The sequence below is a fragment of the Mobula hypostoma genome, chromosome 17 (assembly GCF_963921235.1).
Source record: "Mobula hypostoma chromosome 17, sMobHyp1.1, whole genome shotgun sequence".
Classification (NCBI taxonomy): domain Eukaryota; kingdom Metazoa; phylum Chordata; class Chondrichthyes; order Myliobatiformes; family Myliobatidae; genus Mobula; species Mobula hypostoma.
This window is the reverse complement of record NC_086113.1, coordinates 65,930,557-65,958,503: the sequence shown is the minus strand read 5'-3', so window position 1 is coordinate 65,958,503 and position 27,947 is coordinate 65,930,557. Positions and strand designations below refer to the sequence as shown.

Genomic DNA, 27,947 nt, shown 5'->3' with positions numbered 1-27,947 from the left:
CCACTTCTCAGCCCAGTTTTGCGTCCTATCAATGTCCCGCTTTAACCTCTGACAGCCCTCCACACTATCCACAACACCTCCAACCTTTGTGTCATCAGCAAACTTATTAACCCATCCCTCCACTTCCTCATCCAGGTCATTTATAAAAATCACAAATAGTAAGGGTCCCAGAACAGATCCCTGAGGCACACCACTGGTCACCGACCTCCATGTAGAATATGACCCGTCTACAACCACTCTTTGCCTTCTGTGGGCAAGCCACTTCTGGATCCACAAAGCAGTGTCCCCTTGGATCCCATGCCTCCTTACTTTCTCAATAAGCCTTGCATGGGCTACCTTATCAAATGCCTTGCTGAAATCCATATACACGGCATCTACAGCTCTTCCTTCATCAATGTGTTTAGTCACATCCTCAAAACATTCAATCAGGCTCGTAAGGCCATTATGACAAAGCCATTATGACCATTCCTGATCATATTATACCTCTCCAAATGTTCATAAATCCTGCCTCTCAGGATCTTCTCCATCAACTTACCAACCACTGAGGTAAGACTCACTGGTCTATAATTTTCTGGGCTATCTCTACTCCCTTACTTGAATAAAGGAACAACTTCCGCAAGCCTCCAATCCTCAGGAACCTCTCCCGTCCCTATTGATGATGCAAAGATCATCACTAGAGGCTCAGCAATCTCCTCCCTCACCTCCCACAGTAGCCTGGGGTACATCTCATCAAGTCCCGGAGACTTATCCAACTTGATGCTTTCCAAAAGCTCCAGCTCTCCTCTTTCTTAATATCTACATGCTCAAGCTTTTCAGTCTGCTGAAAGTCATCACGACAATCACCAAGATCCTTTTCCATAGTGAATACTGAAGTAAAGTATTCATTAAGTACTTCTGCTATTTCCTCGATTCCATTCACACTTTCCCACTGTCACTCATTGATAGGTCCTATTCTTTCACGTCTTATCCTCTTGCTCTTCACGTACTAGTAGAATGCCTTGGGGTTTTCCTTAATCCTGCCCACCAAGGCCTTCTCATGGCCCCTTCTGGCTCTCCTAATTTCCTTTTTAAGCTCCTTCCTGTTAGCCTTATAATTTTCTAGATCTCTAACATTGCCTAGCTCTCTGAACCTTTTGTAAGCTTTTCTTTTCTTCTTGACCAGATTTATTACAGCCTTTGTACACCACGATTCCTGTACCCTACCATAACTTCCGTCTCATTGGAACGTACATATGCAGAACTCCACACAAACATCCCCTGAACATTTCTTCCGTATTTTTCCCTGAGAACATCTGTTCCCAATTTAAGCTTCCAGTTTTCTGCCTGATGCCTCATAATTCCCCTTACTCCAAATTAAACGCTTTTCTAACTTATCTGTTCCTATTGCTCTCCAATGCTATTGTAAAGGAGATAGAATTGTGATCACTGTCTCCAAAATGCTCTTCCACTGAGAGATCTGACACCTGACCAGGTTCATTTCCCAATACCAGATCAAATACAGCCTCTCCTCTTGTAGGCTTATCTACATATTGTGTCAAGAAACATTCCTGAACACACCTAACAAACTCCACCCCATCTAAACCCCTTGCTCTAGGGAGATGCCAATCGACATTTGGGAAATTAAAATCTCCCATCATGACAACACTGTTATTATTACACCTCTCCAGGATCTGTTTCCCTATCTGCTCCTCGATATCCCTGTTACTATTGGGTGGTCTATAAAAAACAACCAGTAAAGTTATTGACCCCTTCCTGTTCCTAACTTCCACCCACAGAGACTCCGTAGACAACCCCCCCATAACTTCCTCCTTTTCTGCAGCCGTGACACTATCTGTGATCAACAGTGCCACGCCCCCACCTCTTTTGCCTCCCTCCCTGTCCTTTCTGAAACATCTAAAACCCGGCACTTGAAGTTACCATTCCTGCCCCTAAGCCATCCAAGGCTCTGTAATGGCCACCACATCATAGCTCCAACTACTGATCCACGCTCTAAGCTCATCCGCTTTGTTCACAATACTCCTTGCGTTAAGATAGACACATCCCTGAACTTAAAGAGGGGTAACTTTGAAGGTATGAGACGTGAATTAGCTAAGATAGACTGGCAAATGACACTTAAAGGATTGACGGTGGATATGCAATGGCAAGCATTTAAAGGTTGCATGGATGAACTACAACAATTGTTCATCCCAGTTTGGCAAAAGAATAAATCAGGGAAGGTAGTGCACCCGTGACTGACAAGAGAAATTAGGGATAGTATCAATTCCAAAGAAATAGCATACAAATTAGCCAGAGAAAGTGGCTCACCTGAGGACTGGGAGAAATTCAGAGTTCAGCAGAGGAGGACAAAGGGCTTAATTAGGAAGGGGAAAAAAGATTATGAGAGAAAACTGGCAGAGAACATAAAAACGGACTGTAAAAGCTTTTATAGATATGTAAAAAGGAAAAGACTGATAAAGACCAATGTAGGTCCCCTGCAGACAGAAACAGGTGAATTGATTATGGGGAGCAAGGACATGGCAGACCAATTGAATAATTACTTTGGTTCTGTCTTCACTAAGGAGGACATAAATAATCTTCCAGAAATAGTAAGGGACAGAGGGTCCAGTGAGATGGAGGAACTGAGTGAAATACATGTTAGTAGGGAAGTGGTGTTGGGTAAATTGAAGGGATTGAAGGCAGATAAATCCCCAGGGCCAGATGGTCTGCATCCCAGAGTGCTTAAGGAAGTAGCCCAAGAGATAGTGGATGCATTAGTGATAATTTTTCAAAACTCGTTAGATTCTGGACTAGTTCCTGAGGATTGGAGGGTGGCTAATGTAACCCCACTTTTTAAAAAAGGAGGGAGAGAGAAACCGGGGAATTATAGACCGGTTAGCCTAACGTCGGTGGTGGGGAAACTGCTGGAGTCAGTTATCAAAGATGTGATAACAGCACATTTGGAAAGCGGTGAAATGATCGGACAAAGTCAGCATGGATTTGTGAAAGGAAAATCATGTCTGACGAATCTCATAGAATTTTTTGAGGATGTAACTAGTAGAGTGGATAGGGGAGAACCAGTGGATGTGGTATATTTGGATTTTCAAAAGGCTTTTGACAAGGTCCCACACAGGAGATTAGTGTGCAAACTTAAAGCACACGGTATTGGGGGTAAGGTATTGGTGTGGGTGGAGAATTGGTTAGCAGACAGGAAGCAAAGAGTGGGAATAAACGGGACCTTTTCAGAATGGCAGGCGGTGACTAGTGGGGCACCGCAAGGCTCAGTGCTGGGACCCCAGTTGTTTACAATATATATTAATGACTTGGATGAGGGAATTAAATGCAGCATCTCCAAGTTTGCGGATGACACGAAGCTGGGTGGCAGTGTTAGCAGTGAGGAGGATGCTAAGAGGATGCAGGGTGACTTGGATAGGTTGGGTGAGTGGGCAAACTCATGACAGATGCAATTTAATGTGGATAAATGTGAAGTTATCCACTTTGGTGGCAAAAATAGGAAAACAGATTATTATCTGAATGGTGGCCGATTAGGAAAAGGGGAGGTGCAACGAGACCTGGGTGTCATTATACACCAGTCATTGAAAGTGGGCATGCAGGTACAGCAGGCGGTGAAAAAGGCGAATGGTATGCTGGCATTTATAGCGAGAGGATTCGAGTACAGGAGCAGGGAGGTACTACTGCAGTTGTACAAGGCCTTGGTGAGACCACACCTGGAGTCTTGTGTGCAGTTTTGGTCCCCTAATCTGAGGAAAGACATCTTTGCCATAGAGGGAGTACAAAGAAGGTTCACCAGATTGATTCCTGGGATGGCAGGTCTTTCATATGAAGAAAGACTGGATGAACTGGGCTTGTACTCGTTGGAATTTAGAAGATTGAGGGGGGATCTGATTGAAACGTATAAGATCCTAAAGGGATTGGACAAGCTAGATGCGGGAAGATTGTTCCCGATGTTGGAGAGGTCCAGAACGAGGGGTCACAGTTTGAGGATAGAGGGGAAGCCTTTTAGGACCGAGATTAGGAAAAACTTCTTCACACAGAGAGTGGTGAATCTGTGGAATTCTCTGCCACAGCAAACTGTTGAGGCCAGTTCATTGGCTATGTTTAAGAGGGAGTTAGATATGGCCCTTGTGGCTACAGGGGTCAGGGGGTATGGAGGGAAGGCTGGGGCTGGGTTCTGAGTTGGATGATCAGCCATGATCATAATAAATGGCGGTGCAGGCTCGAAGGGCCGAATGGCCTACTCCTGCACCTATTTTCTATGTTTCTATGTTTCTAAACCGTACATCTGAGCGCGTCCCTTCTCTATCACCTGCCTATCCTCACTCACACACTGTCTCCAAGCTTTCTCTATTTGTGAGCCAACCACCTCTTCCCAGTCTCTTCAGTTCAGTTCCCACCCCCCAACAATTCTAGTTTAAACTCTCCCCAGTAGCCTTAGCAAACCTCCCTGCCAGGATATTGGTCCCCCTGATCTGGTATTGGGAAATGAACCTGGTCAGGTGTCAGATCTCTCAGTGGGAGAGCATTTTGGAGATAGTAATCATAATTCTGTCTCCTTTACCATAGCATTGGAGAGGGATAGGAACAGACAAGTTAGGAAAGTGTTTAATTGGAGTAAGGGGAAATAGACTATCAGGCAGGAACTTGGAAGCATAAATTGGGAACAGATGGTCTCGGAGAAATGTATAGAGGAAATGTGGCAAACGTTCAGGGGATATTTGCGTGGAGTTCTGCATAAGTACGTTCCAATGAGACAGGGAAATGATGGTAGGGTACAGGAAGTGTGGTGTACAAAGGCTGTAGTAAATCTAGTCAAGAAGAAAAGAAAAGCTTATGAAAGGGTAAAAAAAAACTAGGTAATGATAGAAATCTAGAAGATTATAAGGCGAGCAGAAAGGAGTTTAAGAATGAAATTAGGAGAGCCAGAAGGGGCCATGAGAAGGTTTTGGAGGACAGGATTAAGGAAAGCCCCAAGGCATTCTACAAGTATGTGAAGCGCAAGAGGATAAGCCATAAGAGAATAGGACCAATCAAGTGTGACAGTGGAAAGGTGTTATGGAACCGGAGAAGATAGCAGAGGTACTTAATGAATACTTTACTTCAGTATTCACTATGGAAAAGGATCTTGGCGATTGTAGTGATGACTTGCAGCAGACTGAAAAGCTTGAGCATGTAGATATTAAGAAAGAGGATGTGCTGGAGGTTTTGGAAAGCATCAAGTTGGATAAGTCAAGCAACACACACAAAATGCTGGTGGAACGCAGCGGGCCAGGCAGCATCGATAGGAGGAGGTACAGTCAAAGTTACGGGACCTGCCTGGCCTGCTGCATTCCACCAGCATTTTGTGTGTGTTGCTTGAATTTCTAGCATCTGCAGATCTCCTCCTGTTTGTGAAGTTGGATAAGTCACTGGGACCGGATGAGATGTACTCCGGGCTACTGTGGGAGGCAAGGGAGGAGACTGTTGAGCCTCTGGCGATAATATTTACATCATCAATGGGGACCGGAGAGGTTCCGGAGGGTTAGAGAGTTGCAGATGTTGTTCACTTCTTCAAGAAAGGGAGTAGAGATAGCTCAGGAAATTATAGACTAGTGAGTCTTACTTCAGTAGTAGGTAAGTTGATGGAGAAGATCCTGAGAGGCAGGACTTATGAACATTTAGAGAAGCATAATATGATTAGGAATAGTCAACATGGCTTTGTCAAAGGCAGGTCTTGCCTTATGAGCCTGACTGAATGTTTTGAGGATGTGACTAAACACATTGATGAAGGTAGAGCAGTCGATGTAGTGTATATGGATTTCAGCAAGGCATTTGATGAGGCTTATTGAGAAAGTAAGGAGGCATGGGATCCAAGGGAATATTGCTTTGTGGTTCCAGAATTGGCTTGCCCACAGAAGGCAAAGAGTGGTTGTAGACCGGTCATATTCTGCATGGAGGTCGGTCACCAGTGGTGTGCCTCAGGGATCTGTTCTGGGACCCCTACTCTTCATGAATTTTATAAATGACCTGGATGAGGAAGTGGAGGGATGGGTTAGTAAATTTGCTGATGACACAGAGGTTGGGGGTGTTGTGGATAGTGTAAAGGGCTGTCAGAGGTTACCGTGGGACATTGTTAGGATGCAAACTGGGCTGAGAAGTGGCAGATGGACTTCAACCCAGGCAAGTGTGAAGTGGTTCATTTTGGTAGGTCAAATATGATGGCAGAATATAGTATTAATGGTAAGACTCTTGGCAGTGTGGAGGATCAGAGGGATCTTGGGGTCCGAGTCCATCGGACACTCAAAACTCCTGCGCAGGTTGACTCTGTGGTTAAGAAGGCAAACGGTACATTGGCCTTCATCAATCGTTGGATGGAGGTTAGGAACCGAGAGGTAATGTTACAGCTGTATAGGACCCTGGTCAGACCCCACTTGGAGTACTGTGCTCAATTCTGGTCGCCTCACTATGGGAAGAATGTGGAAACCATAGAAAGGGTGCAGAGGAGATTTACAAGGATGTTGCCTGGATTGGAGAGCATGCCTTATGAGAATAGGTTGAGTGAACTCAGCCTTTTCTCCTTGGAGCGACGGAGGATGAGAGGTGACCTGATAGAGGTGTATAAGATGATGAGAGGCATTGATCGTGTGGATAGTCAGAGGCTTTTTCCCAGGGATGAAATGGCTAACACGAGAGGGCACAGGTTTAAGGTGCTTGGGAGTAGGTACAGAGGGGATGTCAAGGGTAAGTTTTTTACACAGAGAGTGGTGAGTGCGTGGAATGGGCTGGAGGTGGATACGATGGGGTCTTCTCTATGTTTCTATGACTCCTGGATAGGTACATGGAGCTTAGAAAAATAGAAGGCTACGGGTTACCCTAGGTAACTTCTCAGGTAAGGACATGTTCGGCACAGCTATGTGGTCCAAAGGACCTGTATTGTGCTGTAGGATTTCTATGTTTCTTTGAGGGGCATAGATAAGGTGAGTGGTCACAGTCTTTTACCCAAGGCAGGGGAGTCCAAGACTACAAGCTATGGATTTAAAGTGAGAGATACAATATTTAAAGGGGACCTGAGGTTCTGTCACAGAGGGTGCTGGAACAAGCTACCAGAGCAGATGGTTACAATAACAACATTTAAAATAATGTCTAGATTGGAAGGGTTTAGAAGGATAGTAGCCAGACACAAGCAGGTGGGACTACCTCAGTGTACACACAGAGTCCGGGAATGTACACTTTACAGAGTTCTGATTAAATGTTTACAAAGAGTCCAGGAATGTTCACTGAACACAGTGCTGATTCTGTGTACATACAGAGTCCAGAATGTGCACATAACACAGGGCTGATTCAATACACAGAGTCCGGTAATGTTCACTGAACACAGTGCTGATTCTGTGTACATGCAGAGTCCATGAATGTACACTTAACGTAGTGCTGAATCAGTGTTTACACATAATCCATGAATGTACATTTAACACAGTGTGGATCCAGTGTATACACACAGTCTGTGAATGTGCATTTAACACAGTACTGATTGAGTGAACACACACTGCCCGGGAATGGGCCCTGAACTCAGTGCTGTTTCAGTGTACACACAGAGTCCAGGAATGTACACTTAACACAGTGCTGATTCAGAACAGGACAGACACCAGGAATGTGCACTGAACGCAATGCTGATTGAGTATACACATAGAGTCCAGGAAAGTACACAGAACGCAGTGCTGGTTCAGAGTATATACACAGTCCATGAATGTACATTTAACACAGTGCTGATTGAGTGTACACACAGAGTTCTGGAATGTACTCTAAACACAGCACTGATTCAGTACACACAGAATCCAGAAATGTATACTTAATGCAGTGCTGATTCAGTGTATATACAGAGACTGGGAATGTATGCTTAACACAGTGCGACAGAGACTGGGAATGTACGCTTAACACAGTGCGAATTGAGGGTATGCACAGAGTCCCTGAATGTACTCTAAACACAGTGCTGATTCAGTACACACAGATCCCAGGAATATACTCTTAATAGAGTGCTGATTCAGTATATATACTGAGTCCAGGAAAGTACATTTAACGCAGTGTTGATTCAGTGCATACACAAGTCCGGGAATGTACACTTAACACAGTGTTGATTCCGTGTATACACGAGTCTGGGAATGTACACTTTTAATGTAGTGTTGATTCAGTGTATACACGAGTCTGGGAATGTAGACTTAACGCTGCGCTGATTTAGTGTATACACGAGTCTGGGAATGTAGACTTAACGCTGCGCTGATTTAGTGTATACACTGAGTCCGGGAATGTACACTTAACGCAGTGTTGATTCAGTGTTTACACGAGTCTGGGAATGTACACTTAACACAGTATTGATTCAGTGTTTACACGAGTCTGGGAATGTAGACCTAACGCTGCGCTGATTTAGTGTATACACTGAGTCCGGCAATGTACACTTAACACAGTGTTGATTCAGTGTATACACGAGTCTGGGAATGTAGACTTAACACAGTATTGATTCAGTGTTTACACGAGTCTGGAAAAATGTAGACCTAACGCTGCGCTGATTTAGTGTATACACTGAGTCCGGGAATGTACACTTAACACAGTGTTGATTCAGTGTATACACGAGTCTGGGAATGTAGACTTAACACAGTGTTGATTCAGTGTATACACGAGTCTGGGAATGTAGACTTAACACAGTGTTGATTCAGTGTTTACACGAGTCTGGGAATGTACACATAACACAGTGTTGATTCAGTGTTACACGAGTCTGGGAATGTACACATAACACAGTGTTGATTCAGTGTTTACACGAGTCTGGGAATGTACACATAACACAGTGTTGATTCAGTGTTTACACGAGTCTGGGAATGTAGACTTAACACAGTGTTGATTCAGTGTATACACGAGTCTGGGAATGTACGCTTAACACAGTGTTGATTCAGTGTATACACGAGTCTGGGAATGTATACTTAACACAGTGTTGATTTATTGTATACACAGAGTCAGGGAATGTACACTTAACGCAGTGTTGATTTATTGTATACACAGAGTCAGGGAATGTAGAATTAACGCAGTGTTGATTCAGTGTATACACGAGTCTGGGAATGTACACATAACGCAGTGTTGATTCAGTGTATGCACGAGGCTGGGAATGTACACATAACGCAGTGTTGATTCAGTCTATACACGAGCCTGGGAATGTACACATAACACAGTGTTGATTCAGTGTTTACACGAGTCTGGGAATGTAGACTTAACACAGTGTTGATTCAGTGTATACACGAGTCTGGGAATGTACATATAACACAGTGTTGATTCAGTGTTTACATGAGTCTGGGAATGTACACATAACACAGTGTTGATTCAGTGTTTACACGAGTCTGGGAATGTACACTTAACACAGTGTTGATTCAGTGTTTACATGAGTCTGGGAATGTACACATAACACAGTGTTGATTCAGTGTTTACTCGAGTCTGGGAATGTACACATAACACAGTGTTGATTCAGTGTTACACGAGTCTGGGAATGTACACATAACAGTGTTGATTCAGTGTTTACACGAGTCTGGGAATGTAGACTTAACACAGTGTTGATTCAGTGTTTACATGAGTTTGGGAATGTACACTTAACACAGTGTTGATTCAGTGTTTACACGAGTCTGGGAATGTAGACTTAACACAGTGTTGATTCAGTGTTTACACGAGTCTGGGAATGTAGACTTAACACAGTGTTGATTCAGTGTATACACGAGTCTGGGAATGTACATATAACACAGTGTTGATTCAGTGTTTACATGAGTCTGGGAATGTACACATAACACAGTGTTGATTCAGTGTTTACACGAGTCTGGGAATGTACACTTAACACAGTGTTGATTCAGTGTTTACATGAGTCTGGGAATGTACACATAACACAGTGTTGATTCAGTGTTTACTCGAGTCTGGGAATGTACACATAACACAGTGTTGATTCAGTGTTACACGAGTCTGGGAATGTACACATAACAGTGTTGATTCAGTGTTTACACGAGTCTGGGAATGTAGACTTAACACAGTGTTGATTCAGTGTTTACATGAGTTTGGGAATGTACACTTAACACAGTGTTGATTCAGTGTTTACACGAGTCTGGGAATGTAGACTTAACACAGTGTTGATTCAGTGTTTACACGAGTCTGGGAATGTAGACTTAACACAGTGTTGATTCAGTGTATACACGAGTCTGGGAATGTAGACTTAACAGTGTTGATTCAGTGTATACACGAGTCTGGGAATGTAGACTTAACGCTGCGCTGATTTAGTGTATACACGAGTCTGGGAATGTAGACTTAACGCTGCGCTGATTTAGTGTATACACTGAGTCCGGGAATGTACACTTAACGCAGTGTTGATTCAGTGTTTACACGAGTCTGGGAATGTACACTTAACACAGTATTGATTCAGTGTTTACACGAGTCTGGGAATGTAGACCTAACGCTGCGCTGATTTAGTGTATACACTGAGTCCGGGAATGTACACTTAACACAGTGTTGATTCAGTGTATACACGAGTCTGGGAATGTAGACTTAACACAGTATTGATTCAGTGTTTACACGAGTCTGGAAAAATGTAGACCTAACGCTGCGCTGATTTAGTGTATACACTGAGTCCGGGAATGTACACTTAACACAGTGTTGATTCAGTGTATACACGAGTCTGGGAATGTAGACTTAACACAGTGTTGATTCAGTGTATACACGAGTCTGGGAATGTAGACTTAACACAGTGTTGATTCAGTGTTTACACGAGTCTGGGAATGTACACATAACACAGTGTTGATTCAGTGTTTACACGAGTCTGGGAATGTACACTTAACACAGTGTTGATTCAGTGTTACACGAGTCTGGGAATGTACACATAACACAGTGTTGATTCAGTGTTTACACGAGTCTGGGAATGTACACATAACACAGTGTTGATTCAGTGTTTACACGAGTCTGGGAATGTAGACTTAACACAGTGTTGATTCAGTGTATACACGAGTCTGGGAATGTACGCTTAACACAGTGTTGATTCAGTGTATACACGAGTCTGGGAATGTATACTTAACACAGTGTTGATTTATTGTATACACAGAGTCAGGGAATGTACACTTAACGCAGTGTTGATTTATTGTATACACAGAGTCAGGGAATGTAGAATTAACGCAGTGTTGATTCAGTGTATACACGAGCCTGGGAATGTACACATAACACAGTGTTGATTCAGTGTTTACACGAGTCTGGGAATGTAGACTTAACACAGTGTTGATTCAGTGTATACACGAGTCTGGGAATGTACATATAACACAGTGTTGATTCAGTGTTTACATGAGTCTGGGAATGTACACATAACACAGTGTTGATTCAGTGTTTACACGAGTCTGGGAATGTACACTTAACACAGTGTTGATTCAGTGTTTACATGAGTCTGGGAATGTACACATAACACAGTGTTGATTCAGTGTTTACTCGAGTCTGGGAATGTACACATAACACAGTGTTGATTCAGTGTTACACGAGTCTGGGAATGTACACATAACAGTGTTGATTCAGTGTTTACACGAGTCTGGGAATGTAGACTTAACACAGTGTTGATTCAGTGTTTACATGAGTCTGGGAATGTACACTTAACACAGTGTTGATTCAGTGTTTACACGAGTCTGGGAATGTAGACTTAACACAGTGTTGATTCAGTGTTTACACGAGTCTGGGAATGTAGACTTAACACAGTGTTGATTCAGTGTATACACGAGTCTGGGAATGTAGACTTAACAGTGTTGATTCAGTGTATACACGAGTCTGGGAATGTAGACTTAACGCTGCGCTGATTTAGTGTATACACGAGTCTGGGAATGTAGACTTAACGCTGCGCTGATTTAGTGTATACACTGAGTCCGGGAATGTACACTTAACGCAGTGTTGATTCAGTGTATACACGAGTCTGGGAATGTAGACTTAACACAGTGTTGATTCAGTGTATACACGAGTCTGGGAATGTAGACTTAACACAGTGTTGATTCAGTGTTTACACGAGTCTGGGAATGTAGACCTAACGCTGCGCTGATTTAGTGTATACACTGAGTCCGGGAATGTACACTTAACACAGTGTTGATTCAGTGTTTACATGAGTCTGGGAATGTAGACTTAACACAGTGTTGATTCAGTGTATACACGAGTCTGGGAATGTAGACTTAACACAGTGTTGATTCAGTGTTTACACGAGTCTGGGAATGTAGACCTAACGCTGCGCTGATTTAGTGTATACACTGAGTCCGGGAATGTACACTTAACACAGTGTTGATTCAGTGTATACACGAGTCCGGGAATGTACACTTAACGCAGTGTTGATTCGGTGTATACACTGTCAAGTATATGCCGAAAAGTAAAAGTATTACTTCCCATGTCTGATTGAGAGCAACAAATTTCAGCCAGTTTAATGCAACATTCGGTTCACTACCAACACAAAGCAACAGGCTGCAACTTTCAGAATTCAGTGGTGTTGGGCAAAGAATGAGAGTGAGAAAGTTTGCCATTGAAGAGAAATAGTAGATGACGTAGGGCTAAAGAAAAAAACGAAGCTGTAATAAGTATAACGTTTTATTGCTTAAATGGTTTGATACAGAACAGCTATAAATTTTGCATTGGAAGTTAAGTACCAAAACTCTGTGATTCTCTGTTCATGTAGCATAACCCAGATGTGTACATAACATTTAGCAGCAGTAAAGATTCCCTTTACAAAAACAAATGGATTCTGGATTTAAAAAAAAAACATTTTCTGGATTAATGCATTACATTTTTATTATTTTATTTCCCCCATTAAAGTTTTTCCTTCTGAAAATAGACAAAAATTCACTAGACTTCTGATAATAAAAAGCTTTTTAATCATGGTGCAGTGAAGTGACTGTTTCCCCTCTTGTCTAAACGAGCTGTAAACCACTTCTAATTCTTTCTTTCACCATCAAGTGCTTCATGTAGTGATTGACTTGTCTCTCAGCTTCAAGTCCTTAAAGTGGAAGAAATCTGGAACACTAGAAAATGGATTTAGTATATGAAATCTTATTTAAAAGCCCTGAGAGCGACAGTGAAATTTACAAATAACTGAGACAAATTAGTTCCAACATGCAATCTAGTCTAAGATTCACCCAGAATTCAGCACAAAAGGATTCTTTCCTTTTCACAGTTTTTGAAAAGAAGGTTAACAGATACCTCAATCAAACATCAATATCCACTAACAGAAATATCAATAAAATGTGGCAAGGCCATATAAAGACTATTCGTGCAGACAAATACTACATAAAGCTTGAAATCAATCGTGATTATTGCTAGAACACACTCTGCCTGACACTGGGAGATTGGTTTCTGTTGCTACTGTTCTGAATTATAGAGTCAATTAATGGCTTGTCCCCACCAGAACAATGGGGCAAGGTTGAGGGGGAGGTGTGAAAAATACTGAGCAGACTCATTAAAAATTGTATTGAATGTTATACTGATACAAGATTTACCAAAAAAACTCCACTCCTACTTCATTTCAGCTTCTGTGTAATTTCCTTGAGCAACCCAATGCACAGTCAGAATGAGTGGATTCTGTGCAAGCCAAGTTGTATTACAGCCATTAAATTCCACCATCTCAAACTACATCTTAAAGACCCAATCACTCAACAAGACTGTTGTCATGCCTGTCACAAATGAAGAACCAAGTGGTGTTTGCTTTGCCCAAAGTAAAGAATGCAATGATTGCTACTTTTCCCCTATATTTGTTACGTTATGGATGATTGACTATTGTCAGTGTGATTGTTCACTGTAAGGCCTTAATGGAAGACTTAGTTCAGTAGTTCCTCAGCAAGAGTCCGTGTGTAGTTTATCCAAGTGCATTAGGATGCCCCACAATTAGCATGTTTAAAATCAGATTTCTAAAAATTGCATTGTCAGAGATATCATGCTCCAGGATCTTTCTCAGGAGGCTGCTGCCCATGGTTGTAATGTGTTTAGATTTATTGAATGTTCGAGCAATTTTTAACAGAATTGTGACGTGCACAGTAATCAGGTAGTAAGGCACTTGGAAGGTACAATATACAGTTTGTGAGAGTTGCACTGGATTCCTCACTTTCCAGTGTTTTAAGGCTTTCTGCAGCACCAGAGGTGAATCACAAAGTCCTGCCCTCCACACAATGGGGTAGGACCGTGTCCCCACCTGCCTGGTGCTGCATGGGTGTCAGAGGGTCAGACGTTAAAAGGACTTGCGGCCCACTAGGCTGGAGAGCAGATGCAGAGTCCGTCCCGAGCAGGGCTACTCCACACCCAGCAGGCGGGGTGTGGACTCTGCCGAGCTGCGCACGTGGTTCATCGGCAAATCACCGTGCATCCCCAGCAGGTTCTGAATGATGTCCCTGGGGCCCGGCGAGCCCACCAACACCTTTTCTGAGCTCCTCATCGGCTCCTGGTCGCTGCCCTGAATGAGGAATGTTCCCTGCCGTACGCCATTGACCACTGCTTGGAGCGTGCCGTCCCGGTCAGTGGCCTTGCTGGGCGAGTGGCCAGCCGCCCCCCGGAGTGGGCTGCCCGCCAGGCTCACAGGAGGCGGAGAATTGCTGCCGAGGCCCGCGCTGGTGACGGCATCACTCTCGTTGTCGGACAGCTGGCTGTAGGCTGCCTTCTCACCCTCACTCTCACTCTCGTCGCCGCCCTTCGATAGCTCGTCGTCATTCACCCCCGGCTGCCTCTTGCCTACCACCGTGTCCTTCTGGTGGATGCGTTGGTGGCGGACAAGGCTATGCTTCAATGTGAAGGTCCTCTCGCAGGTCAAGCACTTGTAGGGCCTCTCTCCTGCAGCAAACACAAAGGGCAAAGTTATCATGGTGGTTCTGACCAGTCCCAATGTACTGTCAAACAACATCACCAAGACAGGAGGGTATGATGTTCAATGAAAGGCCAATGAACATAAATGTTTGAGGATTGACCCAACAGGAAAGGGTTAATAGTCAATGTGGGGATAACCTGATACAAGTCTTTACTGTAGACTTTTAGCACAGAAACAGACCCCCGGACCAACTAGCCCATGTCAACCAAGATGCCTACCTTGTCCTGTCTCATTTGCCCGAGTTTGGACCATATCCTATCCCATTCATGAACTTGTCCAAGCGTCTTTTAAAAGCTACCGTTATGCCACCTCTACCACTTGCTCTGGCTTAGCATTTCATATGTTCACCTCAGGTCACTGCTGTATCTTCCCCCTTCCATTTTAAATCTGTGGCCTCTCTTTAGACTCCGGCTCCCCTACGCCACGAAGAAGATTGTCTATTCTCCCATCTATGCTCCTCATGGTTTTATAACCTCTGTAGGTCACCCCTCACCCTCCTATACTCCAGGGAAAAAATGCTAACCTGTCCACCCCCGACTTAAAACCCAAGCTCTCCAGTCCCAGTAACAGCTTTGTAAATCTACAATGCACCTTTTCTGCTTTAATGCCATTTTCCTCTAGCTGGCAACCAGAACTGTATGCAGTACTCCAAATATGGCCATATCAATATCTGGTAAAGCTGTGACAATATCTTATACAGCTCTAGTTCCTGATATTCCAGCCCTGGGAAAAAGACTGAGTGCATTCACCCTATTTGTGCCCCTCATGATTTTATACACCTCTGTAAGGTCATCTCTCAGTTTCTCATGCTCCAAGGAATAAAGTCCTAGCCCATCCAATAACTCAGACCCTGAATCCCGGCAACATGCTCATAAGTTTTTGCTACGCTCTTTCATTTCATTAGATCTTTCCTATATCAGGGTGACTGGAACTGAACACACTGTTCCAAGTACAGCCTCATCACATGCACAGATGACATGCAAAGAAACAGTTTTCATTATCCCAGTCCATGCGTTGATTGATAATCGAGCAATAACTCAACTTTCTGGTCTTTCCATCCCATCCCCAATCTCTCATTGAGGCCAAAGAGTTGATTGTGGACCTCACAAAGGATAGGATGAGGGAAAACGAACCAATCCCCATAGAGGGATCTGAGAGTGAGCAATTTCAAATTCCTGGGTCTCAATATCTCTGAGGATCTAACCTGGTCCCAACATATCGATGCAGCTATAAAGATGGCAAGACAGCGGCTATAGTTCAAGTGTCTGAGGAGATTTGCTTTGTCAATCCGATTTCTAAATGGACACTGAACCCATGAACACTACCTCACATTTTTAAAATATTATTTCTGTGTTAACACTTTTTAATTTAACTATTTAATATACATATATACTAACTGTAATTGATTGATTTTTTTCTAGATTATGTATTGCATTGAACTGCTGCTGCTAAGTTAACAAATTTCACGACACATGCCGGTGATAATAAACCTGATTCTGATTCTGATCTAGATCACCACACAATCAGCAGGAGGAACTCAGTGGGTTGAGTAGCATCTGATCAGGGCTTCGACCAGAAAACTCAACAACTCCTTTCCTCCCTGGGACATAGACAGCTCCTTGCCTCCCTGAGGAACTGCTCGACCAGGGACACAGACAGCTCCCTTACTCCCCTATGCATTGCTTAACCAGGGACATCGACAGCTCCTTGCCTCAGGTGAAGTGTTCAGCCCACTTCTGCCTCCCACCCAGAGCACAGGGGCGAGGTATGACCGTCCTTTACCTGTGTGTGACCTCATGTGACGGGTCAGGTCCTGCAGGGACCAGAACCTCTTGTTGCACACGCTGCAAACCTTCTTCCTTTTGTCGGCTTTGGAGCCGTTGACCGAGGTCTTCTTCAGCTCGAGCTGCTCGCCCGGGGTCTCGCCCACACTCTGCTCGCTGTCCTGCCCACCTGCGCCCTCCGGGTCTGGACTGCCACCGCCCTCTGGAGCCTCAGCATCTGGATTTGTGGCTCTGCTGGCAATGGGTGGCTCCAGGCTCTCGGCCGCCTGCCTGGGCTGAACTGGCAGCTCCTCGGACAGCCGCCTCGGGCCTCGCTTGATGGGCCTGCCTTCCCTCCGGTGCTCCCTGGCATGGGCCTTCCTGTGGCGCAGCAGCGTGGCTATGTACTTAAAGGTCTTCCCGCAGCTGCTGCAGGTGTTCCTGCCCTCTTGCTGTGCGCTAGGGTCCCCGTTTGCACTTTGGCCCAGCTTGAAGTCTATTAGCTTGCTGGCGAAGTTGAGGTCCAGGCTCTGGTTGCTCTGTGCGTCTTCCTCGCCCTCCTCGTCCTCCTCCGCCTCGCCTCCCTTGCCTCGCTCCTTCCTGCCATCTCCCTCATCCAGTGAGCCCTTCTGCTGCGGCTCCTCCCCAGCACCCGAGGAGGAGCTCGGGGCTCCTTCCGGCGAGTCTCGGCATCCGGACTGCCCCTCCTGAGGGCCCAGGCGACCACCTGCAAAGCAACGCGGAGAGTGAGTGAGAGCCGTGTAGCCACAGCCCTGACCTCAAGTTCACTACACCCTCAATCAATCTCACAGTGGCTGCAGGGTGCACCATCTACAAAAATGTACTTGTCCAACATCTCCAGCAGTAGCTCCTAAACAAACAACCTCTACCATCAGCAAGGGCAGAAGGCCAAGGTTCCCCTCCAAGTCACACACCATCCTGATATGGGAATATATCACTAGTCCTTCAGCATCACCGGGGAAGACTGCAGCAGCTGTCGAGGATGGCAGTCAAGGATAAGCAATAAATGCTAGCCCTCTGTAGTGAGGGCAATGTCCCATCAATGAATAAAATCATCACTACAGTCGTTGTACTGGAATGATGAGACACACAGCCAATGTAGAACACTGCATCCTGACTGCCTCATCAATAGGTTGACTTATTCAGAGACACAGAGTGGACCCTTCCTGCCTTTGAGCTGCAATCCCCGCTTTAACCCTAGCCAAATCACAGGACCATTTACAATGACCAATTCACCTACTAATCAGAACATCTTTGGACTGAGGGAGGAAACCCACGTGTCCTACAGAGGGAACGTACAGAGGACAGCAGGATCGAACTCTGAACTCCAATACCCCGAGCTGTGATAGGATTGCGCTAACTGCTGTGCCCACTCAGACTCGTAAGGGTGGTAAGAGAAGTTCAATTGTTTTTTTAAGGGCATCAAGTAGAAACGCTGGTAAGTTGTGTGCAATATTGTGTGTGTGTTGGGTTTGGATAAGGGAGGCAGTAGCCAGGCAGGCCTTCCAGCACCAGTCTTGTTACCTCGCTCCAGCCATCCCAAATCACGGTGCAGGGTGATGGCACGTGTATCTAGAGTCCCAAATCATTAGCATAATCTCAGTTATGTAGACAGTAGAACGGGAAAGCTGGTGCTCGTTTAAACAAACACTTTGTAGAACTTCCGAGGTCAGCCACCCAAAGGAACATGGCCTTCTTGCAAAAAGCATTAGGCATCTAACATACTGCTTCGTTTGACTACTTTAAAAAATGGTGTTATTTCAAAGTATGTCTGGTCAAAACGTGCAATTAAAAGCAAACTAACTTTTTCATGTTTAAAGTTGGAACTTATATTGCAGAATGTGCACAGTTCCTGAGTGGCTGGGGTAGAGGATCTTCTCTCTCCTCTCTCTCTCTCTCTCTCTGCTCTGTGCACGTCTCTGTCTGCATCACCTCATCTCTCCTATCACCGGCCCCTGCAGCCATACAACAACCCACCAATCACTCTCCACCGCAGCCAGCAAGGGTCTCCCTGGCCATTTTACCGCACACGGACTGGATCGGGCTCTCTGATCGTTACCTGTACTCTCCTGGGCCATTGGTTCTGCCGATTTGGATCTGACAAGTAGCCCGTTCCTTCGCAGGGATCGGTTGGCAACACCATGTTTGCGCAAGAGATGGCGTTCACAGTTAGATTTAGTGGAAAAGAACGCATCACATTTGGGGCATGGGTATGGCTTCTGACCTTTTGTTAAAAGAATGAAAAAAAAACAAAATAAAAAGGAAGGTCTTTATGCAGTTTGTGACAATTGCTTCATTATAATTTTATATCAGGAACACCAGTTAAATGGTGTTTACTTTAAACAATACCTGTAGTTCTCCCAATTAACCACCATGTCAACTTAGCCCAGGATGCAACATCTCTTCCCACCCACGCTGGGAGGACTGCCAACACTCTCAGTAAGTAGCCTGACCCTGACAATGCACCTTAAATATCCAATCGTGAACCCACAGGGAACTCCGGTAAATGGGGTTTGTCAGCCATGGTTGGCAGCTCATCTGGGAGAAGGAAAACTCTGATCTCAAACCTCCGCTGCCTTGCGGCTACACCCGCTCATGGGCAAGACTTCGGCAGTAAACCCCAAGGGAAAAATCCGGAGCTGGAATCCCTAAGGCAGTCCTACACTGAGTTCAATGCTGAATAGCAGCTCCTGTGATGTTGCTGGTGCCAAACTGTATCGTCTCTGCCATTCCTTTGAATTCATTAGCTGGGTGCAGAGGGGTAGCCGGCTGCATGGGCAACAGCTTCCCTTCCATATCATACTGCCCTGGCTCGCGTATGGTATGGACAGCTAGGACGTAATAGAGCTTTGACCAGCCGACAATCCAGACATGGGAAGTTTGGAGAGGAGGGGACTGCCCGAGGATAGGTCGCAGCAGCGTAGCAGAGTTTTGACCAGTGACCGATCAGCACCTGGGATTGATTCGTAACAGCAAACGAAAGGGCGGCCGGGCAAACACCGCAGCCTTTGTCTGAGGATTTAACTCTTCCAGGCTCCACTCACAGGAAGCTCACGTATTGTTTCCCTTCTTTTCTTTATATCTGCTCAGCTAGAGATGCTGGGCAGGATGGTGGAATGCTGTTGCAGGATTGGGAAGGCAGAGAGACCTCCAGTGGCCCTGACGACTGCATCCAGCTGCAGCTTCTACAATCCACGTTAAGGAGCTGGAGCTGGAAATGGATGAACTCTGGATCATTCGGGAGGCTGATGGGGTGATAGATAGGACATATAGAGAGGTAGTTACACTCAAGGCGCAGGACACAGGAAACTGGGTGACAGTCAGGAAGGGGAAAAGGGTTGAGGAGCCAGTGCAGAGTACCCCTGTGGCCATCCCCCTCAACAACAGGTATAGCACTGTAGGTACTGTCAGGGGATTTCACCTAACAGAGGAAAGTCGTAGTGGGCGAGTCTCTGGCACTGAATCTGCCTCTGTGAAGGGGGAAGAAGAGGCACGCTGTGATGATAGGGGATTTATTAGTTAGGAGAATGGACAGGAGGTTCTGTGGGTGAGAACAACATTGACTGGAAAGAGACACTAGCAGGAAGGACAGTAGAGCAGCAATGGCTGGAGCTTCTGCGAAAAGTGATGCAAGAGCAGGACAGATATATTTCAAACAAGATTTTTTGAATGGAAAAAGGACACTACAATGGCTGACAGGTGAAGTCAGAGCCAAAGTAAAAGCAAAAGAGAGGGCATACAAGGAAGCCAAAGCCAGTGGGAAGAGGATTGGGAAGCTTTTAAAAACTTTCAGGAAGAAACTAATAAGGTCATTAGGAAGGAAAAGATGAATTATGAAAAGAGGCTGGCGACTAATATCAAAGAAAATACTAAAAGCTTTTTTAAGTATATAAAGTGTAAAAGATAGTTGAGGGTAGATATAGGACCAATAGAAAATGACATTGGAGATATGGTAATGAGAGACGCAGAGATGGCAGAGGAACTGAATGTATATTTTGCATCAGTCTTCACAGTGGAAGACATCTGCAGTATATCGGACATTTAAGAGTGTCAGGGAAGTGAAGTATGTGCAGTGAAAATTATGACTGAGAAGGTGCTCAGGAAGTTTAATGGTCTGAGGGTGGATAAATCTCCTGGACCTGATGGAATGCACCCTTGGGTTCTGAAGGAAGTAGCTGGAGAGATTGCGGAGGTATTAACAATGATCTTTCAAGAATCGATAGATTCTGGCATTGTACTGGATGACTGGAAAATTGCAAATGTTACTCTGCTATTTAAGAAGGGTGGGAGGCAGCAGAAAGGAAACGATAGACCAGTTAGCCTGACATCAGTGGTTGGGAAGTTGTTGGAATCAATAGTTAGGGGTAAGATTACGGAGTACCTGGAGGCACATGACAAGATAGGCCAAAGCCAGCATGGTTTTCTGAAGGGAAAATACTGCCTGACTAACCTACTACAATTTTTTGAGGAAATTACGAGCAAGACAGACAAAAGAGACGTGGTGTACTTGGATTTTCAGGAGGCCATTGACAAGGTGCCACACATGAGGCTGCTTAGCAAGATAAGATCCCATGGAATTACAGGGAAGTTACTAGCATAGGTGGAGCACTGGCTGGTCGGCAGAAAACAGACAGTGGGAATAAAGGATTACAAATACCTAGGGATACGAATTGACAATCAACTGGACTGGTCAAAGAACACTGAGGCTGTCTACAAGAAGGGTCAGAGCCGTCTCTATTTCCTGAGGAGACTGAGGTCCTTTAACATCTGTCGGACGATGCTGAGGATGTTCTACGAGTCTGTGGTGGCCAGTGCTATCATGTTTGCTGTTGTGTGCTGGGGCAGCAGGCTGAGGGTAGCAGACACCAGCAGAATCAACAAACTCATTCGTAAGGCCAGTGATGTTGTGGGGATGGAACTGCACTCTCTCACAGTGGTGTCTGAAAAGAGGATGCTGTCCAAGTTGCATGCCATCTTGGTCAATGTCTCCCATCCACTACATAATGTACTGGGTGGGCACAGGAGTACATTCAGCCAGAGACTCATTCCACCGAGATGCAACACAGAGCATCATAGGAAGTCATTCCTGCCTGTGGCCATCAAACTTTACAACTCCTCCCTTAGAGGGTCAGACACCCTGAGCCAATAGGCTGGTCCTGGACATTTCCAGGCATAATTTACATATTACTATTTAATTATTTATGGTTTTATTACTATTTAATTATTTATGGAGCAACTGTAACGAAAACCAATTTCCCCCAGGATCAATAAAGTATGACTATGACTATGACTAAGGGATCCTCTTCTGGCTGGCTGCTGGTTACTAGTGGAGTTCCACAGGGGTCAGTGTTGGGACTGCTACTTTTTATGATGTATGTCAATGATTCGGACTATGGGATTGATGGATTTGTGGCTAATGGGGTTTGTGGGGTTTCAACTATAGTTGCAGGCGGTTGGGAACCAGAGTGCCGGAACAGCTAATGGAGAGGTTGTGGAGGCAGATGTTGGTAAGACCTCAGTCAGAGTTGGGAATCAAATTGAGCATGGTGCGACTGGTGTCCTGAGCTGCCTGTATTTCAATGCAAGAAGTATCACAGGAAAGGCGGATAATAGTGCTAACCTGAGGTAGCTGGTTCACAAACAGTGGCAATGCGTAGTGAGGAGAGGCAGAGGAAAGGAAACTATAGGCTAGTTAGTCGGACCTCAGTGTCTGGGAAGATGGTGGAGTCAATTATTAAGGATGAGGTCTCACTGTATTTGGAGGCACATGATAAAATAGGCTATAGTCAGCATGGCACGTGGCCAAGTGGTTAAGGCATTGGACTAGCGACCTGAAGGTCGTGAGTTCAAGCCCCAGCTGAGGCAACATGTTGTGTCCTTGAGCAAGGCACTTAATCACACATTGCTCTGCGACAACACTGGTGTCAAGCTGTATGGGTTCTAATGCCCTTCCCTTGGACAACATTGGTGTTATGGAGAGGGGAGACTTGTAGCATGGGCAACTGCTGGTCTTCCATACAACCTTGCCCAGGCCTGCGCCCTGGAGAGAGAAGAGTCCAGGCGCAGATCCATAGTCTCGCAAGACTAACAGATGCCTTTACTTTACTAGTCAGCATGGTTTCCTCAAGAGAAACCTGTTGGAATTCTTTGAAGAAATAACAAGCAGGATAGACAAAGGAGAAACGGATTTTCAGAAGGCCTTTGACAAGGAGCCACACACAGGACCGTAAGTCATAGGAGCAGAATGAGGCCATTCTGACTATTGAGTCCGCTCCGCCATTCCATCATGGCTGATCCCAGATCCCACTCAAACTCATGCACCTGCCTTCTCACCAAAACCTTTGATGCCTTGACCAACAAGAAACGGTCTAATTCTGCCTTAAATATACCCATGGACTTGGCCTGCACTGCAGCCTGTGGAAGAGGATTCTACAGATTCACCACTCGCTGGCTAAAAAAATGCCTACTTTCCTCTGTTCTAAAGGGTCACCCCTCTATTTTGAGGCTGTGCCCTTTTTGGATATCCCCACCATAGGAAACATTCTCACCACATCCACCCTATCTGGTCCTTTCAACATTTGATAGTTTTCAACGATATTCCTCCGTATTCTTCTAAATTCCAGTGAGTACAGGCCCAAAGCTTCCAAATGATCCCCATATGTTAACCCCTTCATTCCCAGGATTATCCTCCTCTGGACTCTCTCCAATAACAACACATCGGTTCTGAGATATGGGGTCCAAAGCTGCTGACAACACTCCACTGACCAGTGTCTTATAAACCCTCAGCATTATCTCCTTGCTTTTATATTCTATTGCCCTTGAAATAATGCCAGAATTGCATTTGCCTTCTTTACCACAGACTCAACCTGTGAATTAACCTTCTGGAAGGACTCCCAAGTCCCTCAGTATCTCTGGTGTTTGAACCTTCTCCCCATTTAGATAATAGTCTGCACCATGGTTCCTTTCACCAAAATGCGTTATGATACATTTCCCACTGTATTCCATCTGCCACTTTTTTGCCCATTCTTCCAGTTTGCCTAAGTCCTGCTGCAATCACATTGCTTCCACAGCACTATCCTCCCCTTCACCCATCTTCATATCATCCTTAAACTTTTCTTCAAAGCCATCAATTCCATTATCCAAATCATTGACAAACAACGTGAAAAGTAGTGGTCTCAATACTGACCCCTGAGGAACATCGCTAGTCACTGGCAGACAAGACCCCCTTTATTCCCACTCACTGCCTCCTGCCTGTCAGCCAATCTTCTACCCATGCCAGTATCTTCCCTGTAACACCACAGGATTTTATCTTGTTAAGCAGGTTCATGTGTGGCACCTTATCAAAGGCCTTCTGGAAATCCAAGTGAAAGTAATTGCCTCTACTTTGTCCACCCTGCTTGTTACTACCTTGAAGAACTCTAACAGATTTATCAGGCAAGATTACCCTTTATAGAAACCATGTTGATATGAGGCTGCTTAGCAAACTAAGAGCTCAGGGTTTTACAAGAAAGATTCTAGCATGGGTAAAGCAGTGGCTGGTCGACAGGAGGCAAACAGTGGGAATAAAGTGAGCCTTTCTGACTGGCTGCTGGTGACTTGCAGTGTTCCACAGGGGTCCGTGTTGGGACCGATTCTTTTTAAATTATACATCAGTAATTTGGATGATGGAATTGATGGGTTTGTTTCAAAGTTTGCAGATGATATCAAGAGAGGTGGAGGGGCAGGAAGGGCTTAAGACATAAGGAGAATGGGCTAAAAAATGTCAGATGAATACAGTGTCGGGAAGTGTATGGTCATGCACTTTGATAGAAGAAATGAAAGGGTTGACTATTTTCTAAATGGAGAGGATATACAAAAACCTGAGGTGCAAAAGGACTTGGGAGTCCTTGTGCAGGATTCCCTAAAGGTTAATTTGCAGGTTGAGTCTGTGGTGAGGAAGGGAAATGCGATGTTCGCTTTCATTTCAAGAGGACTAGAATTTTGCCAGTTTGGCAAAAGAATAAATCAAGGAAGGTAGTGCACCCGTGGCTGACAAGAGAAATTAGGGATAGTATCAATTCCAAAGAAGTAGCATACAAATTAGCCAGAGAAAGTGGCTCACCTGAGGACGGGGAGAAATTCAGAGTTCAGCAGAGGAGGGCAAAGGGCTTAATTAGGAAGGGGAAAAAAGATTATGAGAGAAAACTGGCAGGGAACATAAAAACTGACTGTAAAAGCTTTTATAGATATGTAAAAAGGAAAAGACTGGTAAAGACAAATGTAGGTCCCCTACGGACAGAAACAGGTGAATTGGTTATGGGGAGCAAGGACATGGCAGACCAATTGAATAATTACTTTGGTTCTGTCTTCACCAAGGAGGACATAAATAATCTTCCAGAAATAGTAGGGGACAGAGGGTCCAGTGAGATGGAGGAACTGAGCGAAATACATGTTAGTAGGGAAGTGGTGTTGGGTAAATTGAAGGGATTAAAGGCAGATAAATCCTCAGGGCCAGATGGTCTGCATCCCAGAGTGCTTAAGGAAGTAGCCCAAGAAATAGTGGATGCATTAGTGATAATTTTTCAAAACTCATTAGATTCTGGACTAGTTCCTGAGGATTGGAGGGTGGCTAATGTAACCCCACTTTTTAAAAAAGGAGGGAGAGAGAAAACGGGGAATTATAGACCGGTTAGCCTAACTTCGGTGGTGGGGAAACTGCTGGAGTCAGTTATCAAAGATGTGATAACAGCACATTTGGAAAGCAGTGAAATCATCGGACAAAGTCAGCATGGATTTGTGAAAGGAAAATCATGTCTGACGAATCTCATAGAATTTTTTGAGGATGTAACTAGTAGAGTGGATAGGGGAGAACCAGTGGATGTGGTATATTTGGATTTTCAAAAGGCTTTTGACAAGGTCCCACACAGGAGATTAGTGTGCAAACTTAAAGCACACGGTATTGGGGGTAAGGTATTGATGTGGATAGAGAATTGGTTAGCAGACAGGAAGCAAAGAGTGGGAATAAACGGGACCTTTTCAGAATGGCAGGCGGTGACTAGTGGGGTACCGCAAGGCTCAGTGCTGGGACCCCAGTTGTTTACAATATATATTAATGACTTGGATGAGGGAATTAAATGCAGCATCTCCAAGTTTGCGGATGACACGAAGCTGGGTGGCAGTGTTAGCAGTGAGGAGGATGCTAAGAGGATGCAGGGTGACTTGGATAGGTTGGGTGAGTGGGCAAACTCATGGCAGATGCAATTTAATGTGGATAAATGTGAAGTTATCCACTTTGGTGGCAAAAATAGGAAAACAGATTATTATCTGAATGGTGGCCGATTAGGAAAAGGGGAGGTGCAACGAGACCTGGGTGTCATTATACACCAGTCATTGAAAGTGGGCATGCAGGTACAGCAGGCGGTGAAAAAGGCGAACGGTATGCTGGCATTTATAGCGAGAGGATTCAAGTGTACAGGAGCAGGGAGGTACTACTGCAGTTGTACAAGGCCTTGGTGAGACCACACCTGGAGTATTGTGTGCAGTTTTGGTCTCCTAATCTGAGGAAAGACATCTTTGCCATAGAGGGAGTACAAAGAAGGTTCACCAGATTGATTCCTGGGATGGCAGGTCTTTCATATGAAGAAAGACTGGATGAACTGGGCTTGTACTCGTTGGAATTTAGAAGATTGAGGGGGGATCTGATTGAAACGTATAAGATCCTAAAGGGATTGGACAGGCTAGATGCCGGAAGATTGTTCCCGATGTTGGGGAGGTCCAGAACGAGGGGTCACAGTTTGAGGATAGAGGGGAAGCCTTTTAGGACCGAGATTAGGAAAAACTTCTTCACACAGAGAGTGGTGAATCTGTGGAATTCTCTGCCACAGCAAACTGTTGAGGCCAGTTCATTGGCTATGTTTAAGAGGGAGTTAGATATGGCCCTTGTGGCTACAGGGGTCAGGGGGTATGGAAGGAAGGCTGGTGCAGGGTTCTGAGTTGGATGATCAGCCATGATCATAATAAATGGCGGTGCAGGCTCGAAGGGCCGAATGGCCTACTCCTGCACCTATTTTCTATGTTTCTATGTTTCTATGGATGAGGGAATGAAATGCAGCATCTCCAAGTTTGTGGATGACACGAAGCTGGGCGGCAGTGTTAGCAGTGAGGAGGATGCTAAGAGGATGCAGGGTGACTTGGATAGGTTGGGTGAGTGGGAAAACTCATGGCAGATGCAATTTAATGTGGATAAATGTGAAGTTATCCACTTTGGTGGCAAAAATAGGAAAACAGATTATTATCTGAATGGTGGCCGATTAGGAAAAGGGGAGGTGCAACGAGACCTGGGTGTCATTATACACCAGTCATTGAAAGTGGGCATGCAGGTACAGCAGGCAGTGAAAAAGGCGAATGGTATGCTGGCATTTATAGCGAGAGGATTCGAGTGTACAGGAGCAGGGAGGTACTACTGCAGTTGTACAAGGCCTTGGTGAGACCACACCTGGAGTATTGTGTGCAGTTTTGGTCCCCTAATCTGAGGAAAGACATCCTTGCCATAGAGGGAGTACAAAGAAGGTTCACCAGATTGATTCCTGGGATGGCAGGACTTTCATATGAAGAAAGACTGGATAAACTGGGCTTGTACTTGTTGGAATTTAGAAGATTGAGGGGGGATCTGATTGAAACGTATAAAATCCTAAAGGGATTGGACAGGCTAGATGCAGGAAGATTGTTCCCGATGTTGGGGAAGTCCAGAACGAGAGGTCACAGTTTGAGGATAAAGGCGAAGCCTTTTAGGACCGAGATTAGGAAAAACTTCTTCACACAGAGAGTGGTGAATCTGTGGAATTCTCTGCCACAGGAAACAGTTGAGGCCAGTTCATTGGCTATATTTAAGAGGGAGTTAGATATGGCCCTTGTGGCTACGGGGATCAGGGGGTATGGAAGGAAGGCTGGTGCAGGGTTCTGAGTTGGATGATCAGCCATGATCATAATAAATGGCGGTGCAGGCTCGAAGGGCCGAATGGCCTACTCCTGCACCTATTTTCTATGTTTCTATGTTTCTATAAAAGCAAGGATACAATGTTGAAATTTTATAAGGCACCAGTGAGGCTGTACTTGGAGTATTGTGAGCAGGTTTGGGCCCCTAATCTTAGACAGGATGCGCTGAAACTGGAGAGGGTTCAAAGGAGGTTCACGAAAATGATTCCAGAATTGAATGGCTTGTCATATGAAGAGCATTTGATGGCTCTGGGCTTGTATTCACTAGAATGCAGAAGAATGAGGGGTGATCTCATTGAAACCTATCGAATGGTGAAAGGTCTTGATAGAGTGGATGTGGA

General features: G+C 44.9%; 1 protein-coding gene across 19 annotated transcripts in view; it reads right to left on the bottom strand.

The window, feature by feature from the left end:
* Positions 1–12,591: 12,591 nt before the first annotated feature.
* Positions 12,592–27,947, bottom strand: part of rreb1a (ras responsive element binding protein 1a) — a 290,993-nt gene continuing 275,637 nt past the window's right edge. For 18 of the 19 annotated variants that reach the window (XM_063070046.1, XM_063070050.1, XM_063070047.1 and 15 more), the window contains 3 exons: positions 18,692–18,856; positions 16,631–17,338; positions 12,592–14,814 (listed from right to left, as the gene is read on the bottom strand). In XM_063070046.1, the coding sequence (XP_062926116.1) occupies positions 14,279–14,814; positions 16,631–17,338; positions 18,692–18,856 (1,409 nt within the window). In that variant the 3' untranslated portion in view covers positions 12,592–14,278. The remainder of the gene's footprint in view (positions 14,815–16,630; positions 17,339–18,691; positions 18,857–27,947) is intronic. The other variant, XM_063070051.1, reaches the window with a different exon arrangement.